At 46.7% G+C, this 19545-nt stretch overlaps 1 protein-coding gene across 1 annotated transcript in view; it reads left to right on the forward strand.

Annotated features, from left to right (window-relative positions):
- Aff3 (ALF transcription elongation factor 3) overlaps positions 1-19545 on the forward strand; it is a 407982-nt gene that overhangs the window by 280057 nt on the left and 108380 nt on the right. Inside the window, exon 10 of the mRNA XM_077792041.1 lies at positions 18374-18425. Within this exon, the coding sequence (XP_077648167.1) occupies positions 18374-18425 (52 nt within the window). The remainder of the gene's footprint in view (positions 1-18373; positions 18426-19545) is intronic.

The raw sequence follows: 19545 nt of genomic DNA on the forward strand, positions 1-19545 counted from the left end.
ACAGCACACCCAGTCCTCTCCCACTGCCACCACACTGGCACCTTGCCCTTTCTCCACCCCCCTCTTGGACTCCCAGCTCCTGCCCACTCATTAAGAAAGAGGAAAAGCTCACTCCACCATGCCTGATTATAAACTATCTTCTTTAAAAAAAAAAATTACAAAGTATTAGGATACTTGAAGCAAAATTTTCCAAAGTCAAATTTTGTTGGAGAAAGATCTGGACCGAAAGTAGCTTTCAATGCCCAGTTTCCTACAGGAATTCTAACAGCAATACGAGTTCGTTCCATCCTGCAACTGTTCTTGCATCAGCATCTACACAGCCAACCAAGCCCTTCTCCGTGTAGATCTGACCTTACAGCAGATCAGTTTGCCCAAACAATGATTGTTTTTAAAGCTGATATAGACAAATGAACTTTAAAGAACACGGTTATTATTTATTCAAGTATTGGTTTTGTAAAATAAGCTTTTATACCATTTTTACTCTGGCTAAAAATGGATTTAAAATGTGTTCTATCCATTTAGAGTCATAGATCAAGACCTAAATACTCTTGTCCCTGTCAAAGTCCAACAAAAATTGAGAGAGAAATCTCAGTAAAGAAACTTTTATCTAGGAATGAAGGATGGGGTTGCAATTCAGAACACGGTTATCTAAAGGACAAAGGAAAGGTGGGGGTCTGGTCAGCATGGAGAAATCTTTTTTAAAAATTTGTATTAATAGATATTAATTGTACAAATTAATATGGCATGACATTTCTTTGCATGCCTACCGCCATAAATACGTGCATTGATCACTTCCAGGATGGAGCAAACTTTGCAGGTTGTTTTGTGAGAAATTTCATGGGCGCTTTGGGTTCTGGAGGAAGCTGGCAGCTCTGATTGGTAAGAGGGTCAGTTACTATGTAAAGCTAGTCTTGAGGTCGTAGTTGGCAGTTTCACTCATGGTTGGGATTAAGTAAAAACAGTCTTAAGGCTGAAGCAGGCTCTTTGGTTGGACTGGAGCAGGCATCCACAGCCTGTTTCCCCTTTGTCCCCAGGCTCCTCAGATCCATCTCAGTGGAATATGACAGGAACGAGTCTACTTTGTGTAATGAATTTTCACAGTTGTCCAGGCGCTGCCCATAGGAAGCCCACAAGGCAGGGTGCTGAGTGGACAGGGCAGCAGGTGCCCTCCATCAACATGTGTGCAGCTGAGGGTGATTGATTCAGGTCACTAGGCAAGGAGATGGTGTGCCCTTTAAGATGACCTTCAAGGGAGAGGGCATCCAGCAGGAGGAGCACCAGGCCAAGATTCAGAGAAGTGGAGCTGTCAAGACTTGGCGTGGTTTCAGTGTTGGGATCAAGGGCTGGCACAAGGCAGCCACTGTAGGGAGCTGAGGCCAACCGGGGAAGAGGCTGTGAGCCTTCAGAAGTGACATGTAAAGCTAGACTTGAGGTGGGGAATTTAGACTTTTGATGGACAGCCCCAAGATGGCAGATGGAACCCAGAGCCAGGACTGGAAGGAAGCGGGGAGACTCCCATTGGGAATTCTGTTGTCTTGGGGAGGAGAGAGAGGAAGTCGAAGCCCATGTGCCATGACCAGGTGGGTGGCAATGCTGCTGACCCTCATGCAGAATTCAGGGGTGAAGTCTGGATGTTAGACGGGGAGATAGTTGGTTTTGGTTTCAGACAAATCAGGGTAGAGGCCCATCCAAGGTAGAGGCTAGTGTACCTGGCCAACAAATCTTTACCCTGTGGTTATTCTCTGCCACGCATTGTGCCACAGATGCCCAGGAGATAAAACGTAGGCTGTAGCTGCAGAAGTCAGAGTGCAGAGATGCCAGGTGCAGTTGGCCCCATGGAGTTGGCATTTGGAGGAAACATCACAGATGTCATGCTTGGGAACAGATGAAGAGATGAGAGGGTGAAGAGGAGAAGTGACAGCAGGATTCGGGGGTAATGGAAACTTTTGGAGAGTATCCCGAAGGAGTAAGCTCATCAGAGGAAATGGGATATCCAAGAAAGATAAAGAAAACTGGGGCAGGGCCCAGTGGTGCATGCCTGTAATCCCAGGGTCTCGGGAGGCTGAGGCAGGAGGATGGCAAGTTTGAGGCCAGCCTCACAACTTGGTGAGACTGTGTCTCAAAATAAAAAAAATAAAATAAAATAAAAAGGCTGAGGATGTATCTCGGTGGTAGAACATCTCTGGGTTCTATCCCTAGTACTGAAAAATTTTGTAAAAAAAAATTTTCAGAGGAACTGTGTGAACAGCATTTCAAAAGGAAGGAATGTTCACAATGTCCCAAATCCAAGTGACCAAGCAAGACAAAGAAACCAAAGCGTCCATTGATCTGGAAAGTGAATGTCCTGGAGAGCCTTCATGTATATGTCTATCTATGCACCTGTGTATCTATGATACTTATCATAGCGGATATCTGTAATTTGGAAAGAATTCTGGCTTTGCTGATCAAGCATCTGAATGTTTTGCTTGTACTTAAAATTAGGTTTGGCCATGATTTTAACCACTTGGGTGCAGGTAAAGACAAGCCTTTGATTTGTGCCTGCAGCAACTGTTGGTGTCACATGTCAGCTCTGTCCCTCTCTGCCCCTTTGCGCTACCCACAGAGAGCCAGGAGGAGTGTTTGGTCTAGGACTTTCCATGTGATTTTTCAAACAGTTGGTTGGTATTAGGTGATAATCCATCATTAGAAAGTAAACCTATAAGAGACCATGCTGATATCAATAAATGATTGACTAAATAAATAAATGGGGCAAATAGACAAATCTCCCCTACAGAATCCCATATACTTGATGTGGCTCCCATCCCCCAAGGGGGTGGACCATCACTCCTTCCTCCTTAAATGTAGGTTGTGCTTAGTGATTGACATGTGCTGTTTGAAAAGAAGGTAACCTGGCAGACACACCTGTGCCGCCACGTCCTTGAGCCTTGTTAATAACAGGGAACTTGATCACAAGGAAAACACCAGAGGACACAAATTGTGGGGCATTGTACAGAACACACAGTCGACACTCCTTGTAACAGTCAAGGTCATCAAAAACAAGGCCAGGCTCAGACACCAACGGTCAAGAGGAACCTAGGAGACCTAAGAAACTCGATGGATAAGTGTAACAGTCCATCCTGGATGGGATCCTGGGACAGAAAAGGGACATTTAAGTAAAAGCTAAAGAAATGGGAATATAGTATGGGCTTAAGTTCGTCCCACATGTATCACATAAGATCCTAGCAGCTACGGAAACCAGGTACTAGTTTATAGAAACATGTACTAGCTGTGGATGACCCTCCACTTACCACGGGTTATGTCCTAACAAACCCACGACAAGTTGGAAATACCATAAGCTGTGAATGCATGTGACATACCTAACCCACCTCGCATCATCGCTTAGCTGGGCTTATCTTAAACGTGCTCAAAACACTTTATCCTACAGTTGGGACACAAAGCCTAGTTTATAATCCCGTGTTAAGAACCTCATATAATTTGTTGAGTACTGTACTGAAAGTGAAAAAAACAAACAGTTGTACGCTCTCGAACCATCGGGAACCCCAAAAATCCTAAATCAAACCCTAAGTCGAGGTTTGTCTGCATTTGAGAACTCTGTATTATCTTCCTGAATTTCTGTGAATTCAAACTATTATAAATGTTTGTTTTAAAATAAGAGCAGCGGACTAGTCGCTGGTCTGAGCTTTCTCCGTAAGCCCTGTGCTTTCTCATGCTGTTTGTTGAACCTTGGCTCAGAAAGAGCCCACCACCTGTCCATCTTGTAGGTCTGTGGGAGTGGGCCTCCCCTGTGCTTCTGCACCCCGCAGTTCTGAGAGCTCAGCCTCCTGACTTGAAGTGTTCCCTCCGTTCTCCTTGACCTGATGCGACCGTGTTGCCACCATCACTTACCCAACTCATCTGATGAAAGTCCCCTCTACTGCAGTCCAGGGCACCTCTCTTGCCTTGGGAGCACGTCCCTACCTGGTGCTGGCCAAAGAGCATCAACAGCTTTTCTGAGCTGGGGGTGACACGGACTTGCCTGGCATGTGCCGGGTTCTCTCCCCAGCACTGCAAAATAAATAAATCAATAGATACACCAGGCCTTCTTCTGTATTTTAGCTATTTATTTTAAATGATGATAATAAAAGTGCCACTGCAGCCAGGGGTAAATTTGTTGCAGGAACATATTTCTTGGCCATATAAAAAAAAAATATTACACTCCTGCATCTTCTGTCTGCTCCGAGTTAATGTCCCATATTCACCACACTCAGGGGATTCTTTCAAAAGTCCTGGAAGTGTTTGTGGCCTGAATGGGAAAATGTCGTCAGCAGAGCTCCTGCACCAGCCTGGAGCTCCTGAGAGCAAGGACCCTTCCGTACTCGTTGTTGATGCTGCACCAGTTAGAGCAGTGCCTAGCGTGCACAGACAGCCGATGGAACATGGCTTGATTGGTTGACATTGCCACAGAGCCTCCTGCTGTGTCCCAGTGCCACCTAGAGTCGATCAAACAGCCTCATTTCTGTGATGCCTCTCGGGCTCTTGGTCAGGAGCACCTGCTGCTGTGGGCATTTGCTGGGCAGTGAGACTGCAGGAAGGCAGAGTGGTCCATGATGTCACTCCTTCAGAATTGGGGTTTCGGGGGGGGTTGTTTATTAGTTACTCCATGAAACCTAAAACCGGTTTCAAGGGCTGGGTTGGGGCTCAGTGGCAGAGCTCTTGTCTAGCATGTGTGAGGCCCTGGGTTCGATTCTCAGCACCGCATATAAATAAGTAAATAAAAGTCCATGAACAACTAATAAAAATATTTTTTTTAAAAAAATAGTTACTTGGGGCTGGGGATGTGGCTCAAGCGGTAGTGCGCTCGCCTGGCATGCATGCGGCCTGGGTTCGATCCTCAGCACCACATACAAACAAAGATGTTGTATCTGCCGAGAACTAAAAAATAAATATTAAAAAATTCTCTCTCTCTCTCTCTCTCTCTCTCTCTCTCTCTTTCTCTCTCTCTCTCAAAAAAAAAAAATAGTTGCAAGCCTTGGGAACCTGGCAGAAGGGGTAAAATCTGACCAACTCTTCACTGTGCAATGGGATCAGCTGCCAGCCAGGCTCAGGGGTGTGGCCGGGAGAGGAGAAGCCCTGTAGGAGGTGGGCTGGCGAGGAGACCCGTGTCCCAGCCCTAGCAAGGAGCTCCACCTGCTCAGTTAGATGGATTCATGAGCCCTGGGGAGGGAGAATGCTCCTAAGATGGAAGGGATTTTCAAAGATAAACTCCACCCACTTCAGAGTGGGACTTAGCATTGACCCTGGGATCAAATGATTTTCTAGTGTTTTAATTAAAGACTCTGGACCAAGACTCTTGATTGTTCTAAAATAGGTCAATCAGGAAGTGTGCCCTGGACGAGGATCCTGAGTATTTGCACTGTGGTCTTCCATCCTCCATCAGTGAATGGACACACTTAGGCAGGATCGACCCAGGGCTTCTGGGACCATGACTAAACCGTCAGGACGTTCCTGCTTATTCTCAGGAGCAGGAGGTAGAAGAGAGACTGTTCTACAGTCAGAATCTGCTTCAAACATCTGCATCCCCACCTAAAATGTATTATCTTCTTGGCACTTGAGATTCCTTTCTGCTACCTGAAAGTCCAGGAGGTGCGTGTGGGAAAAGAGGGACACAGGAGGGAACCCAGGAAGAAATGCCGCAGCTTTCTTGGGGAGTGGCCTTGGCTGCTCCTGCTGACCCTGTGCCCAACCCTCCTCTGCAATAGATGGCACAGTCTGATTGACAGGGGTTATTTGGCACATGCTGGGTTGCCACGAGCCAGATAGCCCACGACAGGATGTAGTTGGTGGGCAGAGATGTGTGTTGACTGGGTAATCCTATTTCCCATTGCAAACATCAATCAGGTGTACCTGAAAGTGGGCTTAGAACATTTAATATACTTGGCCTAATTTTCAAGCTAATTCACTTTAAAAAAAAAATAAAATAAGCAGTAAATTAGTCCTGGTCTGTGTGAGGCTTTTTTTTTTTTTTTTGAGATTGCGATTATTAGATTTATATATTCAGACCACCTGGATCATAATGAAAAATTCTGGAAGTATCAGCTATAATATGCCCAATGTCACAAAAGGAGGAGCATTAAAGCTAGATTCATGGGAATGCCTGAGTTGGAGGATCATATACCAATCTCCCAGTCCAATGAATAGCTAATAGGATGCTTTCTCCTTAATAAGAGACAGAGAAGTCTTTTCCTCCTCTTTACATTTAAATGATCAGCTTATGATGCTTGCTGCACAGAGGATTAGTGGATCCGTATGAAAGCCTCAAATCGCAAAAAGTCAAAATTCCTGAGAGCCTAAGATCCAGAAACCGCGGCACTTGGTGGCTGAATCTCTGCAATATCCAGTTCAGGGTTGATCCCCATCACGGTCCCAGAAGCCAGAATGACTGTCTGAGGCCACACAATATAGGACAAGGTCTTAAGATTCTTCAATGAATCTGAAATGACCCCAAGAACGTCCTGATCAAAGAAATAGAGGGATTCCCCCCAACCTCGGGACAGAATTGGGGAAGGTGCAGCTAACCGAGCTCAAGTGGAACCACTTTAACAGGTGACTCTCAGGCCTGAATTCTCAGAGCTGGTGACCTCCCCCACACACCAGTGACTTCTCCCACTCGAGTTATCGATCAGGTAGCCTATGAAGTGGACTGTGCCCCCAAGTTGGAAAGGAAGTCAGAGGACTTGTAGTAGACATGGAAGAGAAGTACAGAAGTGTCTTAAAGACTGGAGAATAAATCTCTGAGAAAAGACAGCAGGGCCATGACTGTCTGGCAGGGAGAGAAGATGGTCATCTGTGATCCCACAGTATTTATCACATCATGAGGTTACTTTTCTGCCTCTGCCCCAGGTAAACCGTGAGCCACTTGAGAGCAAAGACTTTCTCAACTCAAAATCTCTAGCACCAAGAATGTGCTCATCAAAAAATGGTCAATAGGCCGAGTGCTATGGCGCACACCTGTAATCCCAGCAACCCGGAGGCTAAGGCAGGAGGAACGTTGAGTACAAAGCCAGCCTTAGCAACTGCAAAGTGCTCAGCAACTCAGTAGGACCCTGTCTTTAAATAAAATACAAAATCAGGTTGGAGACGTGGCTCAGTGGTTGAGTGCCCCTGAGTTCGGTCCTCCCTCTGCATAAAAAAAAAAAAAAAAAAAATCAGAAAGTCATTCCAGGAAATCAGTAAATGCAAGAATTACAGGAAACTGCTAACAGTGACCTCAGATGTTTGCGGCACAAGAGGCCTAGGAACTCCTGGCGGAACCTCATGCTAGCCATCTTCTACGGTCCTGGAAGCAGCGATGGTTCTGCTATCCTTTGGTCATTGGAGCCCCATTCAAGTGCCTCTCCCTGGTGGCATCTAGACAAGACCCCTGCAGGCAGGACTCTGAGAAATTTGTTCCCAGACATCTAGCCCCTGTTACACAGGAGAGTGCTCATCAGGAGGACCGTGCTGGGTCACCTCCACCCAGGAAGCAACAGCTCTGCTGCGCCATCTTGAAGGGTTTGAGGACTTCTCCAAAGAGTTTGAAAGCCATGATCATCCATTTAGTCTGTTTCTTCCCAGAGTCTGAAGAATAGCCCAGTTAATGGGCTCAGATTCCCCAACACTGTGGTTTCTGAAATCAACCATGGAAGTATTCTCAAATGCATCACAGTCTTAACTTATTAGCACTATGGGGTCATGCCTTATCCTAGGCACCAAGGAAACACACCCCTCCCCATCAAGCATTCCTCCGTCCCACCCCATGGTGGGGCGAAGATCTCATGATCTGATCGCCTCTCAAAGGCCCACATCCTAATACCATCACATTGTCGGTCAGGTTTCAACCTATGTCCGCTTGCTGGAGACACAGGCATTCAATCCATTGTAACTCCATGAAAATACCAAAGCCTGTGGCCAGTTCAAGACTAAAATCTCTGGGGTTGAGGCCCACAAACCCGTGTTTTTAAAAAAGAACCCCAGGCAATGCTAAACCCATCACCGAGGTCCCCCGGGGAAGTTCTGCAGTTGACCACAGGTTTTTCCCTGTCTTGTATCATTTGAATCTCCATTGTCATCCCATTTGACATTAATGGACAAACTGAATCTGAAAGTTAAGAGCTTTATCCAAGGTCCAGAGCTCTCCTGACCTCCAGCTCTTCTGGCTTCCCCCAGTTCTGTGTTCTATAGCAGTTCTCAAATTTACTTTGAATCAGAATCACCAAGGGAACTTTTCAAAGCTTGCACGACCTACCCCGTGAGAATGTGGGTGTGGGGTGGGAGCAAGACATCACTAATTTTTTTTAAAGATGCCCAAGCGACTCAAACATGCGGCAACATTTAGAAAGGACTGTTGCCCTACTCAATGGCAAAGGGTGAAGCTTGGTGTAGCATGCATTTGCTAATGAGCCGATTATACTTGGTTCCCTTTTCTAAGAGTTTATATGTTCTAATAAATCTCTTCATTAGGGACTCTCTTAGCAATTAACTTATAAATGACAAGATCCACAAAAATGCAAAACTTGTTATTTCAAACTGAAGAACGAATCTCAACCTAATAAAGTCAAGACCCTTCTCAAGTGACTGCATTCTTACCATCAAAAGTTACCAATTAAATAAGCAGAAAACAGAACAGGTGACCAGCTGACTAATTAACAATCCGTTCATACTCATCATCACAGATTTGAGCCAAGTAAATATGTACACATCTAACATCCCCTCCGGCGAGGTGCAGATTCCCATTCAAAGAAGCGTTATGTAAAGAAATGCCCAGGATCCAATCTGTCCAGCCAGGAAAACTTTACATCCCCCCGGAGAACATCCTCTGACCTCTCTTCTACTCTCTGCCTGAGAACAGATCTGTTCTCTTACACACTGTCCTCACACAGTCAGCCTTAGCAACTCAATTCTTTAATACCAAGAACATCAAGTTCAGAAACTAATTTTCTAGAAGTCCTTGTAACCAACAAAGACAGGAATTTTAAAAGCATCTTTGGGGAGAAAGCATTTTCTGTTAAAGTACCATTTCTAAGCCTCTGCTGTCTTTTGATAGAAAAGACAGAGAACGCACAGCCCTCTTCCCCTGTAATTCCTTCAGGAGGAAGCAATTTTAAAGTCTAATGTGTTCAGAGAACACAGCTTCCCTACCACAGCCTGCGCGGCCCTCCGTGGAAAATGTGGACCATTTTCATGTTTTCGCAATCACCCGAACCACATGTGGTGCCTGCATTTTCCTGAGAGGAAGGACCACGGAATATGCAAGAACTTGTAGGACCCAGCACTCCCGTTCTCTTAGCAAAGAGATCCCTCTGGGCCACTCAGCTTCCCACAGCTAGACTTCTAATTCCAAGAGAAAAGAACAACCAGCCAACTTTTTAAAATGCACAATTTTAAAAAAATAAAATGAAACTCAGAAACGTTAACATCAGTGCTTTGTCATGTGTCTGTAGCCCATCCAAAAGAAATCAGAGTTACAGGTGCACAAACTTGCCGTGGCAAGAGGTCAGAGTTTTACAAGACATATTTGCAAGGCTGGCCGCTGTGGTGTTTTCCTGGGACGCGGCTCCTAAACCTGTTCGTTGTCCTCATCGATCCCATCTGGTGGGCCACCTGTAACTACGTGCTCATTTCTGCCTCTCAGCTCTCTGTGCAGCCCCAGCTTACAGATACATTGTGGTGTGCCATAGAACGCCTCATCAGAATTAGTAGCAAGATTGGTCACTGACATATTTCACAGACCAAATGGGACTTTAGGATCCCGATACCCAGCAAGAATAGGTGGTCTATGGAGGTATGTTTTGGTATTGATTTTATGTCCAAACCACCCTCTCCTCCTCTCCACACCCCAGGTCAGGAAGATCTTTACTTCCACAAGCTGGTTCAGGAAGTTAGAAGACATTGTGTCTAAGAAGAGGTCAAAGGGCCAGGCACTGTGCTGCATGCGTGTAATCCTGGTGGTTCAGGAGGCTGAGGCAGGAGGATCCCAAGTTCAAAGCCAGCCTCAGCAACTTATCAAGGCCCGAAGCAACTCAGTGAGAACCTGTCTCTAAATCCAATATTTTTTTTAAAAAAAGGAGCTGGGGATGGTATTAAATATGTGCTGGGTCTCTTCCTCCAGATCGTTCTCAGTGGTTAAGCACCCCTGGGTTCAATCTCTGGTACCAAAAAGGGGCTGGGGTGAGGGCTTCATGTGATTAGGAGAATCATAAAACCTGGAGATTTGAATACCATCACCTTATGACCAAAGTTAGTCTGAGTTCTCCAGTAGGAATCTAGCCACCGGTGGCTCTTGAGCACTTGAATTGCACATCCGATCATGCTGAAATGGTATATGGGCATAAATAAAATATGCTATTAATGTTCATTTCACCTCTTTATTTTTGCTTTTTAAACGGTGATTCTTAGAGAATGTTACATTACCAACTTGGCACACGTGAGACTTCTCTCAGACAGCTTGAATGGTGGCTGTTGGTGTTTTCTCCAATACTGAGAACAATCTGGAGGAAGAGACCCACCCACCACGTATTTAATCCTAACCCCCAACATGTCAGTTACTTAGGATGCCTAGCAAATCGCCCATCGATCTAGTAGTTTACAACAACATCTACCATGTCATCATTTCTGCGGGTCAGGAACCGAGTGTGGCTTAGCTGCGTTCTCTGGCAGAGTCTGCCGTAGGCTGCAGATGAGGGTCCACCTGGGCTGTGGCCACCTCAGGCTTCCCTTGGGAAGATCTGCGTCCAGGCTTCCTCTGTGGTTGCCAGCAGAATTCTGTTCCTTCCGGGCCACTGGGCTGAGGGCACTGGTTCCTCGTGGGCCTTGTCTTCCCCACCTTGGTACTGCAGGGCCACAGCAGACCAGCTCCTGGAAGAGCGTGCATGGCAGCCAGCAGAGGTCACCTGCTCACTGAGCGACGTTCTATCACTTTAGTCCTGAACTGTAGAGGAAAGTCATTGGTCCCATGTGCACCCAGGGAAGGCATGGCACATGGGGAGTGAATAACAGGAGGCGCAGGGGTCCTCTGAGAAGCTCCCACCACGGTGGACGTCGAGGGTCCAGTTAACATTACGTGCGTCTGACGCATCTTGCCCTGTAAAGTCCTGTACTTGATCTGATAGCTCCAACATGCTGCCTTCATATGGGGTTGTTATGCTGGAAGAAAGTCTGAAATAGTATATAAGAAACTGCAAACAGGGGTGACTGTTGGGGAGAAGAGGAGGATGTGATTGGCAGAAATGAGGATGGAGGGGAGACATTTCACTGAATACCTATTCTGTCGGGGAAGGTTTTAGCTGTGTGTGTGATCTTTTGTATGTTTGTATGTGCTGGAGATTGAACCCAGAGCCTGTGCATGCTAAGCACATGTTCTACCACTGAGCTATAACCCCAGCCCCATGTGCTTGTTATCTTTTTAAAAAGGAATACCATGAGATGATGGGAAGTCAACAACCTCCATTCCCCAAGCACACTGGCACCCTGCCTTTGCAGGACCATAGCCCTCTGAAGGGTGCACTGTCTTCCCTTAACTCCTCCATGACCTGGAAGACAGACATGCTCCTCCTCCAGGTGGCTGCTCCTGAGCCCACGGGTCTCCAAGGGCATCTCCCTGCTCTAATGCTTGTCTCACAATGTCTCTGTCCCCAACGAGCTGGATGCTGTGTGAGGGCAGGAACAGAGGCTTTGGGGATCTTGTATTCCAATGGCTTGGGCTCCATTGGCTAAGTAAATGAGCAGTAGTTTCTAGAAGATACAAAGAGAGGAAAGAAGGGTCCCGATTCTCCTTGGGATACTGTGTGGGTGAGATCCCATCAGGGAGGCACGCCAGACATCTGAGTGTCAGGGCCACAGGCCCCTACCAGACCACGGCCTTCATGTGTCCTCGGAGGTGGCCTCGGGGACCTTCTCAGACTCTGCTTGCGGTTGCTCATGTGGATGCAACACACCATTATAGCTAGGAGGTCATGACCTAGGCCGCTGGTTCTCAATGCCTGAGCATCACCTGGGGACCGATTAGAAGTGCACCTTTAGGGTCCACAAAGCAGCCCTGTTGAATCAGAAGCGCTGAGGTGGGCCCGTGGTTACATTCTCACAAGCCCTCTTGGGATTGTAGCATAGGTTCAAGTTTTACTGGCCTAACTTTAATTTCTGAAGTTCCCACGGAGCTTGCTGTGTATCCTAGTAGCAGGAATTTGGATGCAGATTTATAGGACTAGAGCCTGAGGGCGGGGGTCTGTCCTACCCATGGGAAAATCCTCCATAAAGTAGAAGAACACTATTTATTTACAGAACACAGGAGTCTAAAGCTTGCCGTAGCCATTTTCTAGATCCATCTTAGAATCACTCACGGGACCCGACTGGCACACGTGGAATTGAAACTCCGCTCGGGGCTGCTGGCTTCTGTTGGATCTTGTACCTTTTACTCCTCTTTTGTTTTCTACTACATGGTATCGGGCCAACCTCGGGGCCCCTTCCATTTTCCAGCTGTCTTCCTGGACTTTCTACCATTGATAAAAGCAAAGAGCCAATGACTTCAGAGCAATAAGATGGTATTGAGGTTATTTCATCCAGTTCTCACTTCAGCCATATGCAACAACATCCAGAGAGAGCAAAGGCTCTGTATTCCACCAGGGTTGGTGAGTTTCCTAAATGAGACTGGCTTCTGTGAGGGTCTTACCAGGTAGGAAATGAGATGGTCTCCCCCAGGGAAGACTTAGCCGCATGTGGAAGAGGGACCATTGGAAGTTGTTGTCTCTAAGGAACAATGAAGTTGTCAACAGAAAAAATACAGTCCTCCTTCACCACAGGATGAAGATGGCAGAAGCCAAGAATCATGTATGATTGACAGACAACAGAATGGGTCCTGGGGAAGAGAGAGGGATTGTGGGAAGGAGAAGTACGTGAGCAAATACAATCACACTATGATCCAGACTGACTGCAAAAGATGTAGAAATTCCCAGATCTGAAAACATCAGGATTGGAACCTGCCTCTTAGATTATCGGGACTATCCCTTCTTGTTGTTCCCAGTTTTTCCATTTTCCTCCTGACTGAGTTACCTTATTTGCATCTTGGGGGCAGCCAATCACCAACCCCTAACAGGAGCCTCCAATAGCCTGCATGGTTCTCTATTCTTCTGCTTCTTAGTGCTGGAGTATCACACACTAAGTTCTTCCAAACAACAGCTTGTTGATGAAAATAGCCGGTGGTGCACAACTATAATCCCAGCAGCTTGGGAGGCTGAGGCAGGAGGATGGTGAGTTCAAAGCCAGCCTCAGCAACCAATGAGGCCCTAAGTAAGTAACTCAGTGAAATTCTGTTTCTAAATAAAATATAAAAGGACTGAGGATGAAGCTCAGTGGTTAAGCATTCCTGGGTTCAATGCCCAGTACCTAAAAAAAGAAAGAAAGAAAAGAACAGAACTCCAGGAAGATGGTAGCACTGACCCTGACAGCTCAGTGGACTTCAAGAAGGACGAAATGAGTGGTCTCATGTTCTCTCCCGTGTTCTAAGCAGCAGAGTTGTCCACCTGGGAATACCTGCAGAGGGGTGTGCTTGCATAACAAACAGGCTGTATCACACGTTGCTAATTACTAGAATAGATATTTGCATATATGAATACGGTTAATGGGGATTCATAAACATTTGTCTCTGGCTTTTAATCTCAAATAGGTGGAGATGGTAGCAGCTCCCGCTGCAGACACAAATCTGAAAATCAAACAGCCCAATTAAAACGTAGATTTTTTTAAAAGCCATTCAGATGAAGCAAAATGAAATGAACTTTAGAGGGCTAAAGGATTCAGATCTTCTAAGGGCCCCAAATGACAGGTAATTCAGGGGAAATCCTATTCATTAAAAACCACTGCTCTGAGATGCTGACTGTGCCCGTGTGCGGTTCCTGTGTTGGATTCAGATAAGCATCAGCAGCAGAGGCCCGTCTGTTCAGGGAAGCCTGGTATTTCTGCTTCCTGAGATATTCAGGCCTCTGAAAGGTGAGCGTCAGCGACAACATAGATTTGTTTCTTGCTCGATTAAGAAAAATAATGCAGGCGGGGAAGTTATGATAATAAAATGCTGAACTTGAGAGGGTTGTGTCAAATTCCTCCATTTTCTGACAGCTACTGAATTCACCTTTAACAAGGCAGTTGCTTCTGCTAGGGTTACGTGTGCTGGTGCATCCCAATTTTGAGATCTGGAGAAAATGGCATTGCTGACTGTGACCTCTGAAGCAGGGCACACCCCACCAGTAGGAATCACCCTGGGGAGTGGACGAGGTAACATCTAGAGAGTGCCTAGCTGCTCCGTTCAGCAAGCCTCCATTTAACCGTGACAGCGGCCCCTGCGAGCCTGGGGTTCCCTCGCCCAGGAGGGTTCTAAGGGATGGAAGGGAAGGAACCGGCGGAGGAAGGCCTGGAGGTGCTGAGGGTGAGGTGTGTGGAAGGTGCCGCATGAGCCAGGTGAGATGCCCGAGCACAGACCTCGTACTTAGGTGCAGGTGACCCATCCCAAACTCCATCCTGTCCCTTTAGAGCATCGATCTTTGCCCTCCTTTATCCAAAACGGTATCAGAGATCCATGGTCTCTGTCCAAGGCCTAACCAACACTCCAATTTCCATTTTCCTTTCCACCCTTGGTTTGACATTTTTGTTTGCTTGTTCTTTAAAGTACCCACACCAATCCATTTCCTTTTGGAAATAGACAAATGATCAAAATATGCCCCAGGGACCAGGAGCAGGTCATGGGGCGTTAGCACAGCAGTGCCGATTGTGTGGGACCATGACCCGCAGTCTCCTTGCCACACGCCAAACATGGCCGGTCCCATGTCCCTAGAGTGACATCGTTTTTCTCTTTCCCTCTCTAACAAAGTTTTGTTGTTCAGCGGTGACCTCAAAACATTGCCTGTCCTCAGGCCGCCTGAAGGGTTGTGTCAGATTCCTGATAGGTTCAGCATTAAAAATGGCCAGCTTGGTGAGGGTCCCACCAGAGGTGGGTGTGGCAAAAGGGAAGCTGCGCTGTTCTTCAGAAGCTGAGCCCAGGGGACCCGAGGGCTTGTGCTCTGGGTGGCATGGGACATGGAGCCTCAGCTCTCTCAGCGGGTACCGTGCACCTGTCGGGTGTCGGAGCGCAGGGTGGCTGTGACTGACTCATCCAGGGCTGTGGCTCCGTGTCTTGGTGACAGCCCCGCCCAGGGTGGCTTTGGGAGTGAGTACAGCTGCTCAGTGTGGTACCACCTTGGTCGTTTTCTCACTTCCTGAGAGATTCTGGGGTTTCATTGGATTTGGACTTATCTTGAAGTCTCTTTAGAAGTATTTTTATCTGCTACTGGGGGTTGGATAGGATTTGTGCTCCCCAAAGGCTTATGTCCTGGAAGCTTGGTCTCCAGAGTGGTCATGGTAAGAGCTGGTCATTAATCCCCTCAGAAGGGATTCATGCTGGTCTGATGGAGCAAGTTAGTTCTTACAAGAGCAAGCCTGAATCCCTCTCTGGCTTCCCGTCTCACCATGTGATCTCTACTATACCATGTACTACATTGTGACGTTGCCAAGGGAACCCTCACCAGAAACCAAACAGATGAGACCACCTGATCTTGGAATTTTAACCTCCAAAACTGTTAAGTAAATAAGGCTCTTTTCTTTGTGCAGTACCCAGCTTCAGGCATTTTCTTAGAGTGACAAAAAATAGACTAATACACATGTGATTCTTAATTTTTTAGAACTTAGTCAGAAACACAATGAATTCTTTTTTTAAAAAATTAAGTGATCAAATGATTGTTACGCACAGAGCAATGTGGAACCCTGGTTGCTTTTCTTCTAGAAATACTGACAAAAGTAAAGGAGTCCCATTATTAGAAATGCCAAGACCCAGAGATATGACTTGCCCAGGATCTGGGAGTATGAGGGGCAGTATGAGAATCAAATAGATGTGTGTTTATATGTTGATTCATGTCTTTATCTGTTTTCTGCTGCTATGACAAAATACCTGAGACCAGGTAATTATTTGACTCATGGTTCTAGATGGTAAAATGTCCGAGCACATGGCTCTGGCATCTGGTGGGAGCCTTCCTGCTGCTTCCTAACATGGTGGAGGGCGTCATGTAGAGAAACAGTACAACTGTGCTAGCTCACGTCTTTCTTCCTTTTGTTCTAAAGCCACTATCATCATCGTGGAGTCCTACCCTCATGGGCTCCTCTAATAATAGTCACCTAACAAAGGCCCCATCTCCAAATACCATCCACATCTGATTTTTTGGATTAACTTCTCAAATCATGAATGTCAGAGGATCACATTCAGGTCATTGCAACACATTTAGAACGCGTTTAAAATAAACAAAAGTTCGCTTTGCTCCCTCCCTTAAAAGAGCACCTCACACACTGCCTTTGCCATTGTGGTGGCTTGCAACACTGCTGGCCTCATCGGGTGACAAGTGTCCTCCAATGATACAGCCAGGCTAAGACCCCTACAGCAGGGCACCCCGAGGTGTCTTGCTCTGGTTGGCAGGGTCTTCAGAGCGGTGCACACCATGCACATACAAAGATTAAGTTTCCTGTCACCCTTGATGTGATCTCCATGACAAAGGGTGATTCATGCTGATGGTGTGTGTTCCCCTCCCTTTGCCCACCCACCCGTAGGACCACCCACTCTGAGAACACTCGGTGCTCGCCCTGCATCCTGGAGATTGATGGGTAGTTTACCTCAAAAGAAGAGATGAGGAGTGGAGCCAAGAAATTGCCTCCTTTTGTGGTCTTTTTTTGAATCAGAAAAACATTTGTGTCTTGATAGAAATCGGTCTTAGGGAAAGTGCTGTGGCCTCGCCAACCAACTGGGGTTGTCCTCTGCGCCGTCACTGTGCAAGGACAAAGGAAACACAGTCCTCTTCCCTAGATTATTTCCAAAGGGTGCGCTGATAAATCACCAAGATGGCTCTTCTCTGAGAAGCCAAGTGTGTGGGTTTGTGAAAATAAGCCACTTACCAGGAGCACACAGTGATGTCAGGGAGCCCCGCAGCCCCCCCCCCCCCCCGCCAGGCTGACTCGGTGTTTCCTTGGGGTTTGAAGACTAGAGCAATGAGGTGCACCCCCACTGGGAGGGTTGAGGGGCCTAGGGGGACACGGAATTGGTGTCCTGCTGGTAATGACTCCACTTGTCCATCAGAAATAACAGAAATGTCTTAGCTGTGTTCTCCATTTTTCTTGACTATGAAATAGGAAAAGCAAATTTATTTCACAGACTCTCAGACTCTAAAGCAGGATCACACACTCAAGATCACCTATTTACAAATAGGGATAAGGGGACCGGTGGGCAGAGGGTAGGTCAAGTAACTCGCATGGACACCTGGAGCACACCCTGCCTGCATCCTCACTGAAATCCCGACCATGGGTTATAAAAACATCCCGGGGCATCTTTTGATGATAGGCCTATCATTGGCATTTACAGAACCCCAGACCCGAGTTGGGGGACAGTCTTGGGAAGCCGACTTCAAGGAGGACAATGAGGTCTTCAAGCACCAGGGCTCAGCTGCCTTCAGACCCATGTGTGGAGCCCCCGGTGCATGCAGCGTGGGCCCTAGGACAGCTCCGCTGATACAGTTCCTTAGAGATGGCATTTCTGAATGAGATTTCTTTTTCAATAAATAAGTCTATTTGAAAACTTCTATTATAGAAAGAAATAACTCAGAGATGCTGATAAGAATACAGTTTTTCATCATCAGAAACAATCGGGTCTGAAGTTGCGTTTCTCTTTTTCTCTCTTAGCTTTCATGGACTCACTGCTTCTGTTAGGAAGAATCATCGGAGGCACCCCGAGTGGGTGGGGAGTGGCCCCCAAAGCGCCTCCCACTGGGTTTTCTCAGCCCAGCAGGGTCTGGGGCAGATGACTTCTCCAGCCCTCACCTACACAGGTGGAGGACCAAGGCTGGGTTGCTCGCAGCTCACGGTTATTTTGCACGGCTCCCAGTAGAGTGCTACTTAGTCTTCCATTTTCTTTACCATGAACGCCCCCACTCCCCACCCCAGGCAGGCACAGGGACACAGCCCAGCCCCTGGACATGAAAAAACAATAAACAAGTAATTGTGAAATTAAAACTGCCCCAGGGAAAAGCCCCCTTTGGTTCATTTTGTCTAAATCCACTCATTCTGGAAGCTTCCCATCTCGGCCCGTGATTGTCGCCAGGGCTGATTTTCGTGGTGACCCTATCTGCTGTTTCCTTGGTGGCTCGGAGGAAAAGCCCTTAAGAGAGAAAGAAAAAACTAATAATTAGGAAATCAAGCAGACTTTTATTATTACTGAAACGTCGCTCTTAGAAAGGTGACACTTTTTGGTGTTAAGTGATCTTGAAACTACTAAGTACCTGTACCTCTCTGTCCCTTTCAGAATGCTGGAAGATGACCTTAAGCTAAGTAGCGATGAAGAGGAGGGTGAACAGGTAAGACGTTCTTGTCAGTCGCCGTCCTGCGGGTGGGACAGGGCTGCCACTCACCAGCCGGCTCTGCGGGGACGCGAGTTGAGTGGCAGAGACGGGATTGTGCTTCTCTAGAAGGTTCCATTGATCGTGTGCCTCTGTGCAGTTGGGCAAGTTTGTTGAAATACCTTGGCCTTCATTCCCCTTAAAACTTTAATTCTGTGATGTCCTGTGACAGGGAGACCAGCAACGAGTCTATTTGTACAAGGAAGCGGACCAGAATCAGGCTTCCCTTCCTCTCCCCACCCCCACCACCTTTTCTTTTCCTTTTTTTTTTTTTTTTTCCTTTTCTTTCTTTTTTGGCTAAGCTAACCCAGCCTTGTAGAGCTCAAACACGTGACCTTTAGCTCATCGGCATGCAGCAGGCAAGCTGTAACATTAAATATTGAGCAGCTTTATACAGATATTATTAACATTGAGAAGAAGCAAATGTGGAGGTGAGCTAAAATGATGAATAAAAAATGATCACGCGCAGTCCGGGCTGTTTGTCTTAAATGATAAATGTGCTTGAAATATTCTCCCTCGGTGTTGATTTATCAGCTTGAGACATCCGTCAGGGGGGTTATAAATACTCTTCTGATCAGTCAGTTAAGGTGAAAAAATATCCACTCAGCATTCATCACTTCTACCCTGCATTTCAGAAAACGCTGGTGTTGTAAAGCAAGTTTGAAAACACCGGAGCCAGATTTCCCTTACACTTCTGTTTCCTTTTTCTCATCACCTGGATTGGGTGTTGTCAAGTTTGGATAAACAGGATGAGTGGGAAGACAATTCCAAGAGGTTTTTTTTTTAATAAGTCATTTTTACATGCAATACCAAATACATACGCCATTCAACTGATTTTAATGTAGCAAAGTAGATGCAGAGGTTCCGTGGAGTGCTGCATGAGTGATTCACTGTCTAGATAAAATACAAATAATGCAGAGAGAGCAAGCAAGAAGGAGGAGAAATGAGAGGAAAGGAAAGTTTCCAGGTGTCTGAGCAGAATGTGGCCCCGGGGTCACCACTGTGGGGTCCTCTCCTTGCTGGGGGAGCTGGGGCAGCAGGGGTGTGAGAAGGGCTCCATGAATCTGGAGATCAGATG

The sequence above is a fragment of the Urocitellus parryii genome, chromosome 12, assembly GCF_045843805.1.
Source record: "Urocitellus parryii isolate mUroPar1 chromosome 12, mUroPar1.hap1, whole genome shotgun sequence".
NCBI lineage: Eukaryota > Metazoa > Chordata > Mammalia > Rodentia > Sciuridae > Urocitellus > Urocitellus parryii.